Source organism: Aythya fuligula, chromosome 1, assembly GCF_009819795.1.
Source record: "Aythya fuligula isolate bAytFul2 chromosome 1, bAytFul2.pri, whole genome shotgun sequence".
Lineage (NCBI taxonomy): Eukaryota > Metazoa > Chordata > Aves > Anseriformes > Anatidae > Aythya > Aythya fuligula.
In genome coordinates this window covers 185,609,188-185,627,655 of record NC_045559.1, presented here as the reverse complement: position 1 = coordinate 185,627,655, position 18,468 = coordinate 185,609,188, and the positions used below count along the sequence as shown (strand labels likewise).

Below are 18,468 nucleotides of genomic sequence, written 5' to 3'. Positions count from 1 at the left end.
CCCAGAAGTACCCTCTGCTTTCCTTAGAAAGCATGTGTAAAATTGAAATAAAGAATGAGGCCCACAACATTTAAAAACAGAAAATATGCTTGTGTTTTAAAAATTGATAAGAGATGCTAAGGAGGAAAACTGATTCCAGGGGGCTGATCCCATGAACCCCACCAAGCATCACAGCCAAATGTGCTAGAACAACAGGCTCTGCTCTGAATATTAATTGGCCTTCCAACTGATAATTGCAAAGCTAACATTTACACAACATAAGTCTGCCAAGGAAAATCTCCCATCTCATTTAACAGACAGCTCTGCAACAACTGAATGGAAAGCAAGCAGACAGAATATGCAATGAGATTCCATACTTGAAGTATTTGGTCTCCAGCAAGAAGTCTTCCATCTCTGGCAATGATCCCATCCCGATAAACCTCTTGAATAACAATGTTGATCAAAGGCGTTTCATTGCCACCCACTATGCTAATTCCTAATTCAATATAAGGATTGGACCGATGAATTTCAATAGTAGTGATCTCTCCTTCAGGCAAGGTAGGTGGCTGTTGGTTTGCTGTCAATTAAAAAAAAAAGAAAAGGAAGATTAATGTCTTTTATACCGCATTCACTTTCAACAAAGCAAATCACCAGAGGACAAGATAGGCACGACACACAACAATGGTTTAATAACAAACTAAATAAGTGTGACTGGATTATTCCACTATTTGTTGGGACACCTATGTCATTAGAAGTAATCTACAGCATCTTAGCAATCTAACAGCAATCTACCCATGCTTTGTGAAATGGGGTTGTTTTTGAAAAGGATATTCTGAACCCTTTGGGTCCTGTCCTGTACCGTAAATTTCAGATACTTCCTTTCCAATTTGATGACCTGTGGGGTGCACCCCACAGAGCATGTCTTAACCGTGCTTCTTTGTTGGCTGCTCTTACACCTGAATTAAGTGTTAACAGGTGCCAAGGAGAAGCCCATTTATGAAGCAAACATGGAGACAATTACAGAGGAAAAAGTGGGATGCTAAGGGACAGCAAATACACAAGGAAAGGAAGGGGAAAAGACCACCTTCTTCCGCAGTCAGGCCCAGTGCTTCCTCTCTAAAATCCCAGATGCTAGAGGCGTTACTGCTAGTTCAATGCAGTGGGTCCAGGAGCTACTCAGCTGCCTTTTCATCTGAGCAGGACAGTACTCTGTGTGCAGGAAGCCTGCTCTTAGCCCAGCTGCATACTTGCCCATAATGGAAACCCACTAGCACTTCTCCAGGAATTGCAAGAGAAAGAGCAGAAGATGAAGATGTGCATTCACAGTCTGCAACGAGACAAGCTCTGACACCGTAACCGCTTCTACATCTGGTAAAATCAACCCGTGACAGGGCTGAGAAGATAGCTGATGACATACTGTCTGTTCCTGTGTTCTCTTCAAAAGGAGGATTGTCGATGCTGGGCTCGTCTGCCCAGGTGGAGAGGGCGGGTGTGAAGTTCTGCTCGGCCGGCACCACTCCCTGATCCGCGTCCGGAGACACGCTGCTGGGCTGCTCCGTCCCACCGGGACCCGTCTCGCCCTCGGCTTCTGCTTGCAGCTTGCTCGCTTTCCGTCTCTCCAGAGCCACCCTTCGATGGGAAGCCCCGGGGCACCTGTGAAGAAAACATTTACACCACACGTCAAGTCTGCAGCATGAAACGCCACAGCTCTCCAGCCAGCAAAATCAGCCTTCTGCAAAGACATAGCTTTAAAGGAATCATAAAAGATGTTAAACACACTGGATTTTAAAGCCAAAATGCATGTCAGTGGACAGCACCCCAAATCTATAGACTGCCTTCTTCACAAAATTTCCACTATGTTGTTTTCTGGCCTTGAACTCCATGTCCTGTAATGCATTCTGAGTTTGGACTTGTTTGCTATGTGTATTTCAGTCTCTGGAAGATAAATCTTTCTGAAAAGACTGAACAGGATCAGGACAAAATTCCACAGAAGAGGAGCCCTGCTCCAAAACAAATCTGAGCACCCCCTGAAGTCATCACCCTTGACCTTAGTACGCCAAGAAAGAAACACTGCATTTTCCTGGAATCACCTGGGGAAGGAAAGAGAGAGATGAGAAGTTTACCTACACTGCAATCTAGGTATTAAAATACTGAAAAATATTACAACCGACATTTGCACGAAAAGTTTAAAGTAATTAGCAGCTCTGCTCATGATCTCTTGAGTCTGCAGAGAGCCTTTCATTCTCCATCCTCCCTTTATTTCTTCCTGACTTCACATGGAAGGTCCAGTTTTTTTGCTTACCCCTCAAATAACAATCCACCATCAGGATTTCATTCTTCCCATTGTAAACTGATTTCCATCAGTTCATATTATTCTTAAGGCTGTTTCATGCCCTACAGTATTTGACATCCTCCTTATAGCTTCTGCTATTGGAGCTGCTGACCACAGAAGGATGCTCATACTGTAGCAGTGCCAAAAAAAAAAAAAAAGGAACCACGTTCTTGAAAGGACTCCTTGTCTAGCATCTTGACAGATTGTTACACTCAAGAAATTTTTTGTTTGCAACAGGAGAAGAAATGTGTTAACAGAGTAAAAGGCGCCAAAAGTCTAATGATGCCCTAACTTGTTAAACTGGAATGCTTTGAGAATCACAACATGCTGATATTCCACGAGGGGGATTTGATAATTACATGGTTTGACTGTTTTGACATGAGGGATTTTGAAGAAATGCTAACAAAATTACTCAGCTCTAAAGAATTTTGATAAAAACACCTGTACAGATTTTGTGACCCCCTTAGCAGTTATACATACATAAAGTAAGACTGACATATATATATATAATAACAATCATGATATGTAAGTTTTGAAGAACAAAATAACCAAAATGTGCTGTGAAATGTGCCTGACGACATAAATTAGAGGCAATTCACATTATGAAATGACACATTTCAGAAATCACTTCTTGGAGCTTTCCCCAAGACGACGCGTTTTACACCTGCTAGTCATCTTTAAACTTCAGAAAGTGCAGGCAGGAAAGATGAAAATTACTTGAAAGGTGTTGCTTTGTGAAAAGGTTTATCTGATTTTAATGAAGGAACACAAATCTGCTTCTTGGGCTTGCTTCAGGCAATTATTACTATGTAAAATCTGGCAAAGAGAGACTGATCGGCCAAAAAGGGTTGAAAAAACCATAAAAAATCAGGCTGGTCTCAATTTAATCTGGTGAGACACATAGTTGCAGGTGAAACTCAGCAAGAATTTTTTATTGTTGACCATTTTGCAACACAAACCTCAAATCAAGAATCCCAAAAGGCCAAAAAAAAAGGAAAGATGCAACCCCTCAAAGCAAATGCTTGACTTCTACAGTATTTTAACTTGATGGGTTAGCCTCACACTCCTCCAAAATCTTAGCATTGGTAACAGGAGAAAAAAAAAAAAAAGAAAAAAGAAATAATAAAGAAAAAACTCCAATACAACTCACTTTTTGAGCAACATGGGAAGGGGAAAGGCTTTTGCGGAGGAAATACCTTATTTACTGGGAGCTCTGACAAGGTTAGGCCAAAGTCACCCTGCGTTGCATGTCTTTGCTGTCCCTGAACTGCCCTGCTTCAGGTGTGGTGATTTTAGGCTAAGAAGTGAATGAATTGCTCAAAATTGATGCTGTCAGATGACAACGCTTCAATCCCACGGAGCCTGGAGGCTGCAGCCCAGCCTTGCTGGACTATTTCTGTGGATCAGACACTTCTTTATGCATCTTCTACCAAAACAAGGCCTGTGGATCACAGAGGAGCAGGTGTAGGTGGCAAAGCTCACCTTGCAAGCCTGTTTTGTTTGTCTATTTGTTTGTTTGTTGTTTTTTTAAGCTCTACCAAAACAGGACAGAACAAAACCCACCCTTGGCAGCGTCCTGTTTCTGTCAAAGCTTTCCAGTCCACAGACAGGTTCTCCCCCACCCTCGTTCGCAGAGCACATTGCCCCATCATTGTTTGGCAGCTGATTAAAGCCGTCACGCGAAATATAAATAGGTTTGAGGTTTATTTTTGCCAGTGCTATTTCATTATCATTTCAAAGGCTAACATCGAGAAATGTAAACAACCTCCTGAGTGCACCTACATAGCTCAACGGGATCCCTTTAATGCAACGCTTGACAAGACAAAAATAAAAAATAAAATTAAAAAAAAATTAATTCTGGTAACAGATTCCTCTCTTCTGCCCCAAATGAATCAGTAACTAACAGGCTAAGACTTTCAGCCTGGTAGAGTGGAGCTGCACGACCAGGAAGGAGCTGTCTGGTGGAGACATCAACTCACGGGATGCCAGTTCCCAGCTCTTTAAACATGATATTCCACCTGCTGAGCAGCAAAAGACGGTGTTGGTATTCAAGCACATTTATAAGATTTTTCATTTCCTCTTGCAACATAAAAATGTATTTATGGGCAGTAGGAAGGTATTACTCACAAACGGTGAAACCATACAGCAGCTGTAACAGATAGCAAGTGCCAATAAATCTCTAAAGGTGCACAACTTCACTAACACTGTTTTTACCAAATGCTCGGGATAAAGAGCATTTTTGACAAAATCCTGTAACAAGTTCTGTACACAGATGGACATCTTGGAATCAAAGCTAGCATCAAAGATTCTTTTTATAAGTAGAGGAATCCATTCTCTTACAACAAATGGCATAAAGAAGGACTTGAGACTGAAATGTCTCTCCCAGGAATGGCATTTCATATCTACCTACAAAGCCAGAATAACTTGGCTACAAGTGAGAAGAAAAGAAGGCACGTTTTTCTGAAACATGCAGAAGTTATTTCTTTCATGAACGCAGATGCCTGAGAGTTACAATGCTGAAACAACCAGCTAAAGGACCCAAGTGATGTAATTTATCAGGGAACTTTAAGGGTAGCTGTTCTTGGGATGTAAAATGAGCTTCTGCGTGTATGTGTAATTTTTATCCTCAACCTCACTAAATCCATACCAGATTGTTATTTGTTTATATACGTATTTTAAAGCAGCCAAGCCCGATGGTTTCTCATTTAAAAGCTGACTTCTTGGAACACCAGCAGCAATCCCTCTCTGCAGATAAAAAGAGCTTTCATACAAAATTAAGATGTAGTTTATAGTGTATTCCGTGGAATAACAGTAGGGGCTTGAAAAACACATTTGCTCACTGCCTACTGAAAAGAAAGATTTCATTGTAACTTGCGCCATCAGTTTCTGCCCAGTCTAGAGGTTTGATAAAAGCAAACACACCAAACAGCCTCAAACTAGTTGCACTAAATCGTTTTCCAAGTACGAGCCGAATTTAAGCAAAGATTGCAGAGAAGCAGCTGAAATGCCTGTGCTATCGCTCAAAAAAACTATGCCCGCAAAGTGACCTTAAACAGTAATTTTGGCAAGATTTACAGCTGCAATTCAGAGTAAAACATGTTGCCTCTTTGGAAAGCAAAGTGTTTGGGGTTTGTTGTTTCTTTTGCCAAGGGAGGAAAATAAAAGAAGAAAAAAATAAAGAAGCACTAGGAGTTAACTAGATTTGGGAACCAAGAGGATTTGGGGGGAAAAAAAAAAAAATCCATACACACAAGGAAGAAGGCTTTTGTTGCTTATTTGTTTCTCACATCTAATGATTCGAGGAGCCTACAAGGTGCCAGGGGGCTTTAGAGCAGAAACCAGCCCCAGACAGATCCTTCTCTTTTCCAGCAATGGAAAAAGTCCTTGGCAATACGGAGAAGCCCTGAATATGTTGTATACTTATGTATAAGAAAGGACAGCCCAAAAGAGGGTTAAATCCCGCAGATCCTCTTCAACTCTCTTGGTGTTAAAAGCAGAAGTGTAGGGATAGTGCTTGTAGCTGGCATGAGAATGGGAGAAAGGAAAATAACCTAGAAGCACTATAATAAACACCAAAATAAGAGAGATTTCCAAGCTTCTGAATAAGTATTTGCATTTATACAATTAATTTGCCTGTAGGTCTTCTAAATCTAAACCTGTATATTAAGCATGCTAATTGACACACAGTGAGTAGCTCAAAAAATTCTTCATTTTCAGAAAATACAATCTTTTTTAAAGTTCAAATCTAGCCTTTCACAAAGTTGGCTTGAATGTTAACCTCAACATCAAAACATTTGGAAAAATGTCCCTATCCAAAATCACAACTTAAACTACCAGAATAGAACATAGGAGAAAATTGAAGCCTGACTCAAAAGGAATACATAAACATGATACTTAAGCCTCTTATTAAAAAGTCGTACAAATTTAGGAATATGGTTTTGTACAATGGAATTTGTTCAGGTCTGAATCATCTGTAAGAATTAACTGAATCAAAATCACACAGAAAAAGCCCTACTAATCTTCCCGGATTTTGTTCTGATAAATTGCCTTTGATATTTAGAAGTGGAATTGGCACCCACTTTACTAAACATTACCAAGTTTTCTATTTCAACTGACAGAGAAAAACAGTACAACCCAATATCATTATGCATTTTTTCCTTTAAGACATATTATATTCACTGTGTTCAACTTTGAAAGCCACGTTTCCCAAATGAACCTGACTAAACTGAAAGATCGATAAATCATTAATATTTTCTTTGAGCAACAAGGTACCATGAAATACAATTAGTGACCATGAAGCAATCACATTTGTGTCTCATGCCTCTTATTTCGAGAGTAGCTTGCAGTAACCTTGCACTCTGGGTTGCCTGGTGGATATTATGACATTTCTTCCAGCTTCTATGCTCAAAGGGAGCCAATTATAACAACACTGGAAAACCTGAGTGTGAATGTTTTTAAACTCCCGAAACTAACCAAACATGTTCCATTTCTTAGAAATGCAAACAAGTTATGTAAGTGCTTACTGAGACTCGTTTATATTAATCTATACTGAAAATTACAGTAGCACTGAATTTTATATCTCTTTCCTACATTTAATAATCAGTACCAGGATTTTGCTAGGTTCACTAATCCACACGAAATCAAATTCAAGCTACACAGTTAATGCCATCTTTTATGGCAGCAATGATAATTACTGGTGTTCAGCTGTTTGCAAATAAACTTAATTTAAAACTGAAAATCACCATGTACTCAAAATGCATATCCGCATCCCAAGACAAGAGAAGGAATTCAAGATGAGCAGCCTGCGACTGAAAGCTTTTTCCAGCTGACAAACAGGAAAAGCTCGCGATTCTGCTCACACAGATTTCATGATAATCTTGTGCATTAGGTAAATGAGTATTTCATATATACCTGAAGTGAGCATACATAGTGTTCCATGTACAAAGAAGTTATGTGTCCTTGCTGTAAATAGCCCTAATGTCACTCAAAGAGATGCCAATAAAGGAAAATGGACTGAAAAGGTGAGGGAAATGGCAGTGAGAAACTAGAAGATGAAGTAAACATGTAGCAGGGATCTTGCTCATGTTTTGGGTTTTATAAAAATCTATTCAGTTTAATATTGGGGTTATAAACCTAACAAACAGGTAGGTGGCTGTCTCCCCCACCTCCTTCCAAGTGATCGTACAGATCAGAAGTGATTTGCCTAGGGGAAATGAGCAAGAACCTAAGATGATACATGGAAACTGGGAAATTTAAAAAAGAAAAGAGAAAAGCGAGAAAAGAGAAAAAAAAAAAAAAAAAGAAGAAAGAAGAAGAAAGAAAAACAGAAAAAAGAAAAAGAAAAAGGAAAAGGAAAAGGAAAAGGAAAAGAAAAAGAAAAAGAAAAAGAAAAAGAAAAAGAAAAAGAAAAAGAAAAAGAAAAAGAAAAAGAAAAAGAAAAAGAAAAAGAAAAAGAAAAAGAAAAAGAAAAAGAAAAAGAAAAAGAAAAAGAAAAAGAAAAAGAAAAAGAAAAAGAAAGGGTGGGAGAAGGAACAAGAAAGGCTGCTCATCAATACCTGTACTTCCCTGACATGGACAGTGCACAGGTGTATGTCCTTGCTGTGGGTACAACAACCAGCAAAACCCAGGCAACTCCATGCTCACCACAGACTGCAGGGATGCTGCACGTCCTGCATGTCCGTGGTCCTCTCAGCTCCTGGAAGCATCTGGGGCTTAGAGCAAGATGGAAAAGGCTGTGCTGTAAAGATGCACCTGAATGAATTGTTTGAACAAGGCTGGACTGGACTGACATAGCTAATACTACCTGCATTTTGGGGAAAGAGTTAGGAAAGAAAACCTCTCCCGTGTGACACTGCAGCCACTGTTGTTTCTCCCTCTGGGCCTCTGGTTTGAAGCCCGTGGAGATGGCTCGTTGGCCAAAGAGCAGACAAAGCTACCTACCAAGCAAGGCAATGTCCCACATGAAACAGGCAACTTCTGAAGCTCAGGGTGATTTAAAAATAGTAATAATAATAATTAAATAAAACAAAGAAGATAACAACAAAACCTGTGATGAAGTTCATGCAGAATGGAAACGAAAAGACCTCGTCTCAGCCTGGTGACTGAGAAGAGAAGGGTTAGAACATGCACCTTCTCCTTTTGCCCACAGTCACCAGGCACTGTGCTTGTTTTTACAATCACTGCTGACAAATGCTCCCTCTCTGAGTTTTTTTTCTTTAGTGCATTTTGTGTATGTATGTTCAACAGATATGCACAATGCCTACTCTTCTGCGTTTGAAGCTTTTTTGCAGGGACAGGTATATATTTTTCTGAAACCTCTTTCTGCAAAATAAACACGGGTTTTCAAAGTTAAACACAATATGTGATCTGAATTGAAGGCACAAATAATGTTGAGTTGTGCACAGGAAATATTTTCTGATATCAGATGCAATTCACTTGAACAGAATCCTTTGAAAGCAGAGGCACTGCCTTTGAATACATTATTTCCTTCCCTACATAATTTTTCACTATTCTCCTCTTGTAATTTCTTAAATCTCTTACCGGTTTAAAAATGTGTTACTTGGTCTAGATGTGCATAATATTTTTTAGCCCTGACTCATGAATTCCATTATGCTTTAGATTTAACATAAATGGTATGCCCGATGTCAATGGTATGTCACAACTCATTTAATAAAATAATTTAAAAAAAACTATTTGCTTATAAAAATATCCTCTAAACTACAGAGAAAACAAAAGCAGTTAAGTGCACTCCTCAAAACAGGTTTCATGTTTGACCATGAGAAAAGTGACATGGCCTTCCACAGAAGGGTGAAACATCTTCATGTAGCAAAGTACCTCATGCAGTCAAGGGAGGCTTTCCTTTGTTGGAAGAAAGAAGAGCACTTGTCTACCCGTTTGAAATATTACTTTATCTGAATTTGACAAGCTTATTTCTCTTTTTCTATCATGTGCTCCTTTCAGTATTTAAGTGCTTTGAGTAGGAAGGCATAAAAGAGGAGAACTTTAAATCATTAATGGTTCAGAATAAGTCGCCCCCACCAAAAAAACAAAATCCTAGAAAAAAAAGCATGGCATAAATACACAACATATAGTCAACCCGTGAACAGATTCTAAAAAAAATAAATCTTAAAACAACAACAGAAGGACAGGTCCTGCAAGAGTTTCAAGAGATACATTGTCCATTTGCCTATCTCAAGGCAGAATTAGTGCTGCCATAACTATTCCTGGCAAAGGTTGGTCTAATGTGTTTGTGAACACTTCTGAAAGTGGAAAATACACAACCACCCCCAAGCAATCTATGCCAGTGCCAGACTGTTTTTGTTTTGTTTTGACCAAAAGTCTGAACTAAATCTCCTTTGTTCCTATTGCACCGTTTCCTTCCTCTTTGCAGGCGTGGCCTGCATTTCTCTCATTCCCCCCCTTGCCTCCTCCCTGTATTTGTTTTCTCTTACCTTAAATAACCCCATTTTCTTTCACCTTTACAAGACCTCCACTGACTTGCATTGTCCTCTCCATGTGTTCCCCACCATTCTCACAGTGTGACGTCCAGACCTGGATCCAGTACTCTGGCTGTGCTCGTTTATGAGCTGCTCATTTCCTAAACTGCTCTACTGTAAATTTCAAAGCCACCACGACCCCTCTTCCCCCTCTCCCCCCAGTTTATGCTACTCTATGAATCAGTCTAAGTGTGTAAGTATTCGTCTACCAACGCCATCATCTGCATGGCTCACCTGTTTTTGAGATGTGCTGCCAGGTCACATCGCTGCATGACCTCCTGACATACCGACGAGAAGGGGCACAGAACAAATAGCTTGTCTAACAGTTTATGAACAAGGATGCTGGACTTTTTGCAGAGTTTAAAGTGGAGTCTTTTTCGATCCAGCGGGCAGAAATCCTTCTCCTGCAGGAAGTTCCTTAGGCACTTGTAGCAGAAAGTGTGTCCGCAGGGAGTGTCCAATGGCTGCAACAAGGGCTGAAGGCAAATGTGGCAGACCAAGTCGTCATCCACTTCGTTCTGGTAGTTGTACAGGTGGTTCTCCCTCGTCCAGTGCTGCTGGCCGCACTCGAAGCACAAGGGGTTCAAGGAGGCATTCTGCTCCACCGAAGCCATCTCGTCACCTGTAGTCCCCATGGTGCAGCTAGGAACGCGGAGTGCTCCTCCTCCTCCTCCTCATAGGATGGGTTTGCTCTGAAAAGGGGGCTTCCCTTCTTCAGTCAAGCGTCACTTTCTGCAGCAAATAAAGAAATAAAAATCATTAATACCGAATGAAGTATGAAAGTTCCTGTCAGACCTGTTGACTTGTTCGGGGTTTACCAAAACCCACCAAGGAACAGCAGTTAGATCAAGAGAACATTTTTGGTTTCTGTACATTTGCTGTGGAAAAGAGCATTGAGAAAATACACCCGTGTGATTCGTCTTACAACAAACATTTTACAGCTCTGTGCCAGCTGCTCCACTGCATAGCTTTCACCTGCAAGAGGAGCAGCTTGTTGAGAGTAAGGACATCACGTTATGCAATGTCACACCAGATGCATGCCATCAGCGTCTAGCACAAAACCACTCCACTGAGGAACACTGGTTATATGACCAAGTAATTAAATGTGTTCTTTAATATGCGATTATGATTTTATTCAGCAATCTGGTCCTACCCTTCCTTTCGGATTTTGTGTATTAATGTCAAATATTACACATTAAAGGTCTCAATATTTTGTACTAAATGTAACAGAAGTGATTGCTTACCCTGTTACTTCCATATATTGAGTATATGCCACCACTTACCTTCGGGTTCTCTCTGTGGATTCATTCCTACACAGCTAAGGGGCTGATTCTATGCAGCATGACACATTTGATTTAGTACAGAGGCCAGAAGTAAAAACACGGAATAAACTGATTATATGAAGTAAGTGGTTCCAAGCAACGAACCTGTTTTGCTTTGTATCTAACAAAATTCAAATTACAACATACTCAACGAGACAATAATCACATCAGTCAAAGGACCGTAGGTCTGTCACTGTGGAATTTATTTTTTTAAACTTTAAAAGTTGTTAAACTTTGCCTTGAAATAGCTCCATGGTCAGGAAACTGTACAACCATCAGTCTACAGTTTGAGAAGCTTTACCCCTCCCAACCTTATTTATTCTTCTCTCTTACACAAAATCACATCGCTTGAATCTTGTAACAGGATGATTTAGAAAACAAAACAAGCTTTCTCACATTTTTAAGAGTCCTGCTAATTAGTTAGTTTCAGCAAATGTTCTCAATCACAAATAAAAATCAAATTTGAGCAATCCCTGTTTTGCGCCTGAATTCTTTATTACAGCCAAGCAACACTCACGAGAGACTGGCTGTATTCTAACAGAGTAATCGCAAGCTTACAGTGAAACGAAAACTGCTAGTTTTCTAGCAGCACAAGCCCATCATCTTTATCTTTAGCTGCTGAAACGTAGTCATAACCACATCCCCAAATTCATGCGGAACACATGCTTTTTGCTATGTTGTACATTTTAGGAGAATTCCTGTTTTAGTTTTTGCCCCTTAACCTCACACAGCCAAGCACAAGACTTAGAGCACATTTTGCAAGGATTATTATATCCTTTGACGCAAAAAGGATTAAATAGTAATTTGTAATCCAGGATTCTATTCTGCTGTGGAAATTGATGCTCTTCATTGCCCTGCCTTGTAGCAGATAATGTGCACCTTCTGGAAAGGATTTCAGGAGGGAATAGCACAGCAGTTCTTTGTTACTGGAGACTAAGAATGCAAAATGAGACCCCAAAAGAGATTACTCAAAACCAGTCTTAAACGCATTATGTAAAAATTCAAAGATTGGAAAGCAGATAAGGAGCCCAGCACATAGTGCTCTTATGCACAAACTGCAGCTCTCCACTGCATGTTGGGGCTCCCAGATAAGCACTGAAGGAAGGCGACCCACCTAATGGCTCTTTATGAGATGCAAAATAAACCAGCTTGGTGTTCTAGGAAAGCATTTCACTTGATCTGTGACTTTACCAAATGGTTTTGCCCCTTGGAGCATTAGGCAAGCCAGCACAGCCAGCCAGCATGTGCTGCCTGATGCTCTGCATGTCAGCGGCACCGGCGGCACGACCAGTGTGCAGAAGGGGCTCAGAAAGCTGGTGTTAAAGGTGTGTTGTCCATACATGTGGACAACGATGTGTGTTATGTGTCCAAACTGCCCCTACTGCTGATGAAGAACAGGACTCCTCCAAGTAACCAAGATCACAAGAAAGGAGCAAGTCCTACAGCAGTGAGGCTACAGAAATGCCCCGGGGCCATCCTGTGCATTTCAGTTGCGGACCCCTTAGCGCTGTGAATTCACGTAACCACAGAAAGGTTTGAGTTGGAAGGGACCTTAAAGCCCACCCAGTTCCAACCCCTGCCATGGGCAGGGACACCTCCCACCACACCAGGTTGCCCAAAGCCCCATCCAGCCTGGCCTTGAGCACTTCCAGGGATGGGGCATCCACAGCTTCTCTGGGCAGCCTGTGCCAGATCCTCACCACCCTCAAGTAAAGAATTTCTTCCTAATGTCTAATCTAAACCTACCCTCTCTTAGGAACAGTTCCTTCAAAAGGAACAGGCTTCCAGCACTTCTGTCCCGTGAAGTCACCTGTGGGATACCTGCTGTGGTTAAAGATACCAGCACCAGGTTTTTGAGAGGCTGTAATGAAATCATTATGTGTGCTAAACTTTTAAAATGGTTACTATAGATTGTGAACAAAAAGTAAAACAAGAAAAGTTATTGAGACAACTGGCTTTCACCATCACATTTTCGATGTGCCCGCTGGCAGTCGGGCTGTGGATGCTCTGCTGGGGGGGTGGCAGCCTGGGCCGTGGGCAGGCGTGCTCCACCAGACCTATTTCTGTGGCTGCTGACGTTGCCTCTAGCTGCTTCCCAGAGCCACTGTTGCCAGCGATCAATAACGATCATATGAGCTAACCTGAGCCCTTTTTCTGCAGCTCATGATCCGAGAGCCCTTCCACCACCTCTCTGTGGGCAGAGCTGTGGTGGTGGCGGTGCCCTGCCAGAAGGGAATGCCAGACAGATGGCTGTGTCTTTGACCTGTGGGACTATGCAAAACGAATGTCTGTTCGTGGCTCGAACACGCCCTGCTTGTGTGCAGGACTGCTTCTTCTCTACTGGCAGAGCATCTCACAAAAGAAAGACCTGTGCTTTTGGTCCTCCCCTCCTGGGAACTCCTGCTCGCCTCTGGATCTCACAGGGTATTTTCCCTTCTCTTCCCCACAACAGTTCAAACATTGCAGCACAGCTCACTGCCAGAAAGTCCATTACAACTTAGGGATTCAAAAAACAAACAAACATACATACATACGCACGCAGAGCACCGAAAACCAAAAAACCCTGGGGAATTCTTCACCCCAGCACCGCTGCCTGCTTCCCGTGCTGCTGCTGGTTGCATTTCGGACAAGCATATTCAATAACAGAAAAAATATTCACTGGGATTTGTATCGATTGTACACCACAGCTGCCTAATTATCTGTTCCAAGACTTTTCAGGGGCTGTTCCCAGTGCAAAATACCAATCAGTTTACCAAGCCTACACACACGGTATTTATGGTTTGAGAGACAACAGGGATAGCAAGCAGGGTCTAAACTTCCCCCACGTAGAAGCAACGTACCCCTGAAATACACAATACCAGAGCATTGCCATTTATAACACAGTGCTTCATCCCTCTTCATACATCCCTTATACTGTTTATCTCTCATATCATGGCAGATTGTCAGCTCCACAGGACGGTATCAGCTCAGGAAAGCTATGAATGGGAAAAATAGTCTGAATTAAAATAATAATAAAAAAGAAAGGAGGGTAAAAGAGCCAGCCAGGACTGGTTTTCAAGTCATGTAATTCCCTAGAACAGAATTCACCTGGGACTTCATTACGACAGCAGAACAGTGCAGGTGGTGCCCTGCTCTCAGTTTTAAATCACAATTCATTTGGGAACTGGACGAGACTGGACATCCAACTGTGCTTTTTTTTTTTTTTATTTATGTATTTTTTATGCAGAGCATGCATGACAGCTACTTCAGGCTGAAGGGAGCAGCCTGATTCATAGGCTTCCTCTAGGTCTGATTTATTGGCTCAACTAACATTCTTTGGAGAAATTTCACAAAGTTTTCCAAAAGCATACGGTGGCCATTTCAAGGCCACCGTGCACTGGCTGGTTCTTCTTATCCGGGAGGGCTCAAAATTTTGCTACTTGCTGACAGCACAGGGATGCCCTGGCATATCCCCTTCTTATTCCCTGTAGTGGAAAGGGGTGGAAAGAAGTTCCATGTATAATGACTGCTATGAAATATGACCCTGAACTCGTAGAATTATAGAAAAAATAATGTTGGACAAGACCTCCAAGATCACCTGGTCCAACCACCCCCCTACCACCAATGTCACCCACCAAACCATGTCCCCAAGCACCACGTCCAACCTCTCCTTGAACACCCCCAGGGACGGTGACTCCACCACCTCCCTGGGCAACCCGTCCCAGTGCCTGACTGCTCTTTCTGAGCAGAAATGTCTCCTCATTGCCAACCTGAACCTCCCCTGGTGCAACTTGAGGCTATTCCCTCTAGTCCCAACACCTCAAGACGACACCCTTTCCTCTCCTGGGACATTTATTCCTGGTAGAAGATGTAGGTCCCGAATCCCGAGGCCCAACCACACCCTGACGTTTCCATTTCCCCTCACTTTTACCCTCAGCCCCCTCACGACAGAGGATGGGGGCCGCCACTCCCCACTCCCCTCCCACTTTGCCACCCTCTTCTCCTCATAACCCCTCTGCTTTAGAAAGTCCCCTGCTTTAGAGACTCCTTCTGTTACAAATAAGGACCTGAAGCATGGGGTGAAACAAGTGACTTCCCAAAAATCTTCTGGAGAGTCTGGTGTGGGGCAAGAGGGAAGTATGCTGTGTTGATTCCACGTTTCTTACATATGGGCAACCTCTAGCACAAATCTGCCTTGAGTCCCATAGGTTTTATTTCTTCCACAGCTGCACTCTTTGTTCTCATTTTCATCCTCCCCACCATGACACACTAATGGGGAAGGATCCAGATGTCCCCATCCCCATCCCCGTCCCCCTCCCCATAACCCCAGGGGCTGCAGCTGGGGCAGCACCTCTAGCTGACTGGGGCAGACCCCCAAAACGTGCCCCTTTTTTGAGTTTTGCTGAGTTTGGGCCCATTTGCTCTCAGCCCTACAGGGCTGCCCTCCGGTTCTGCTTTCTGCTGGAAGCTGCTGTCTGGCTACAGGTGCCTAATTAGCCAGGTGCTAATGAAGTGCATGCAAATGCCCATTTGACCCCAGCACAGGCAGTGGAAGGGGTGAAGGGGTTCAGGGCTGTGCAGAGCTCTCAGTTGGCTCTGACAGCAGTGAAGGGACAAAGGCAGTGTCTGGGTGCTCCTGGTAGAGCCTCCCCACGGCCTCTATCCCAACTGATTGCTTCTTCCTCCTGCACCCACGGGCTTCTGGACCAGGCACATCCAAGGGGGACACGGGTGCTTGGGCTGCTTTCTGAAGTCACCCATGTAACTGAGTCTGGATGCTCATGCCTGGCTGAATCTGGAAGATTTTAACCTAAATTAAAGGGGTGGGATGGGAGAGCTCTGCACGCCCTGTGGATGGCCATGCTCACACCCATCGCTCCCCATGGATGGATGTGGTCCTCCGGAGCCTTCTGCCTGGAGGCCACCGCTCTCTGCAACCTTGGCCACAGCGAGGTCCCTGCTGGCCACGAGGCCACTGCTCCTGCAGGAGCCTCCTCTGGGAACCTCAAGCTGCGTGCTGAATGATGATCTCAAGAGGCATGAGAGGTCTATTGCTTTATTGTGCTTAGAAACTGAGAATCAGGATAAGCAGAATCAGAAGAAGAACAAGAATTATAAATGACTATATTTTCTTGGCAGAACTTTTTGAAAAGTAAAAACAGGTTATATGAATGACTGAAAAGGGAAAAGCTTTAAAAAAAATTATGACGCTTTTTTGAAATATCCTGAAAATGAAATAGTGAGTTATAACTTTTCTAGAAAAACACTTAATGTGCGCTAAATGTTACCAGCCTAAGATTTACTGGCAGCTTCAGATGAACCCTGGCAAGCGTCTAGAAGCTATCTGAAATTATCTTTTTATTGTGCTCTTAGACACGTCCTTAGAAAGCCAAACTGCCACTTTGGCCTTACCTGGAATGCCAAACATTGTTGGACCAGATGAATTTACTGGAGATTTGTTCTTTTTTGCCTGTGCTGCCAGAATAACATTAAAAATTCAAGGTGTTTTTTTTTAATAGAAGAATCCCCAGGCCAGCCATGAGCAAACTCAGACCAGTAGTGGAGGGCATGTGACTACGTCAATGAGGAAGGCAGTCTGAGATGTTGGTGGAGAAGCTGGGGGAACAACCCACACTGAACATGGTCAAAGAATGGAACTGAGCTGCTGCAAGATGGTACAGTCTATCTCTGATTTCCTTTACAGGGAGGAAAAGACAATTCATCACAGAATCACAGAATTGTTGGAGTTGGAATGGACCTTGAGAGATCATCACGTCCAACCCCTCTGCCAAAGCAGGTTCCCTAGAGCAGGTTGCTCAGGTAGGCGTCCAGACAGGCCTTGAATATCTCCAGAGAAGGAGACTCCACAACCTCCCTGGGCAGCCTGTCCCAGTGCTCCGTCACCCTCACCACGAAGAATTTCTTTTGTGTGTTGGTGTGGAACTTCCTGGGCTCCATCTTGTGGCCATTACCCCTTGTCCTGTCCCCACAAACCACTGAAAAGAGGTTGGCCAAATCCCTCTGTTTCCCACACTTCAGGTATTTGTAAACATTACTAAGATCCCTTCTCAGTCTTCTTTTCTCAAGGCTGAACTCATCCTCTTCTGGCCACTCAGATTTGTATTTACAAGACAATGCCTAATTGCTCCTATGTACCCATCAGTAACTGAACAGTAGCATGATCATCACCCTGGATTTCAGGGAAGGTTTTCTTAATTTCTGAATGTTGCAGGATTTCTGAAGTCTGTTCTCAATCTTGCACTACATCCCGATTTCCATGGCACCCCAGCTGGAGAAGACCTCTTGTTTTCTAAATTCCCCTTGTTCAAACGCTAGGGTTGCGAACATCATCTCTTAGCAGCCAGGAGTGGATAAACACAAGCCACAGGAGAGGGAAACTAGACAGTGGTTACATTCATGGCTTAAAACCACATCATAACATGAAAAATTAGTCCTTTGTTCCCAGTCCAGCATCCTTCACAGGAATTACAGCATCAGGCTGATGATTCAGAACTGTTTTCAAAGCAGACCATAGTTCGAGTGGACTAACACAAGATAGCAGCAGCTCTGTAATAAAAAATACGAGGAGAATAAATAGCTGGCATGCAGTACTAGAGGGGAAAAATGTTATCCCACGTCTTCCAATAAGCGTGACCTAGCTCATTAGATACAATCTGTGTTTTAATATTAAAGCCATACAGCAAACAAGTGGAGCAGAACCAGCAACTTGCACTGACTGCATAACATCCATGTTAATTATCCAGATGTCTGAGGGCTTCGCTGTCGTCCAGTACAAAAAACCCAACTCGATTCCAGCGCAGGTCTGTGAGAAAGTAGTGCTGCTTGACTCTTGCTTGTTTGAAAACACAAACAAAACTGAATGTTATGATGTCAAAAGATGACATCTGGTAGCTCAAAGTCACAGAAAAAAATAAAAAACAACAGAGAGATGGCATGCGTACAGGAATTAGACTAGGATGGATTTCTCTTAATGCATCAGCAACACTTTCACTGAATCCCAATTATATTTCCTCTGCGTTTGAAGGCATCCAGCAGAATGAGTGGAATTTTTGTATTCAAGCTGAATACAGTTGTGCCTGAACACAACTGAACCATTCGGCAGCACTGGGCTAAGAGCAAACCCATCTCCTTGCAGATTTTCCACCCCTCTGCTTGGTTTTTGTCCCACGCACAGGGGCAATGCCCACGCAGCCAAAGCGCTCGCACCACACCAGCTGCCGGCACGGCCCCACCGAGAACGAAGCCCTGCTTAAATCTGGCGAAGAAGGACTATTTGGGAAAACGAAGCTGCCTGCAAGTCGGGCTCCCTGCGTTTCCACAGCAACAGGGACGATGGGCT

General features: G+C 42.8%; 1 protein-coding gene across 2 annotated transcripts in view; it reads right to left on the bottom strand.

Annotated features, from left to right (window-relative positions):
- LNX2 (ligand of numb-protein X 2) overlaps window positions 1-18,468 on the bottom strand; it is a 58,993-nt gene that overhangs the window by 15,687 nt on the left and 24,838 nt on the right. For both annotated transcript variants that reach the window (XM_032207895.1, XM_032207896.1), the window contains exons 2-4: window positions 10,042-10,539; window positions 1,397-1,632; window positions 357-556 (exon numbers count right to left, since the gene is read on the bottom strand). In XM_032207895.1, coding sequence (XP_032063786.1) covers window positions 357-556; window positions 1,397-1,632; window positions 10,042-10,442 — 837 coding nt within the window. In that variant the 5' untranslated portion in view covers window positions 10,443-10,539. The remainder of the gene's footprint in view (window positions 1-356; window positions 557-1,396; window positions 1,633-10,041; window positions 10,540-18,468) is intronic.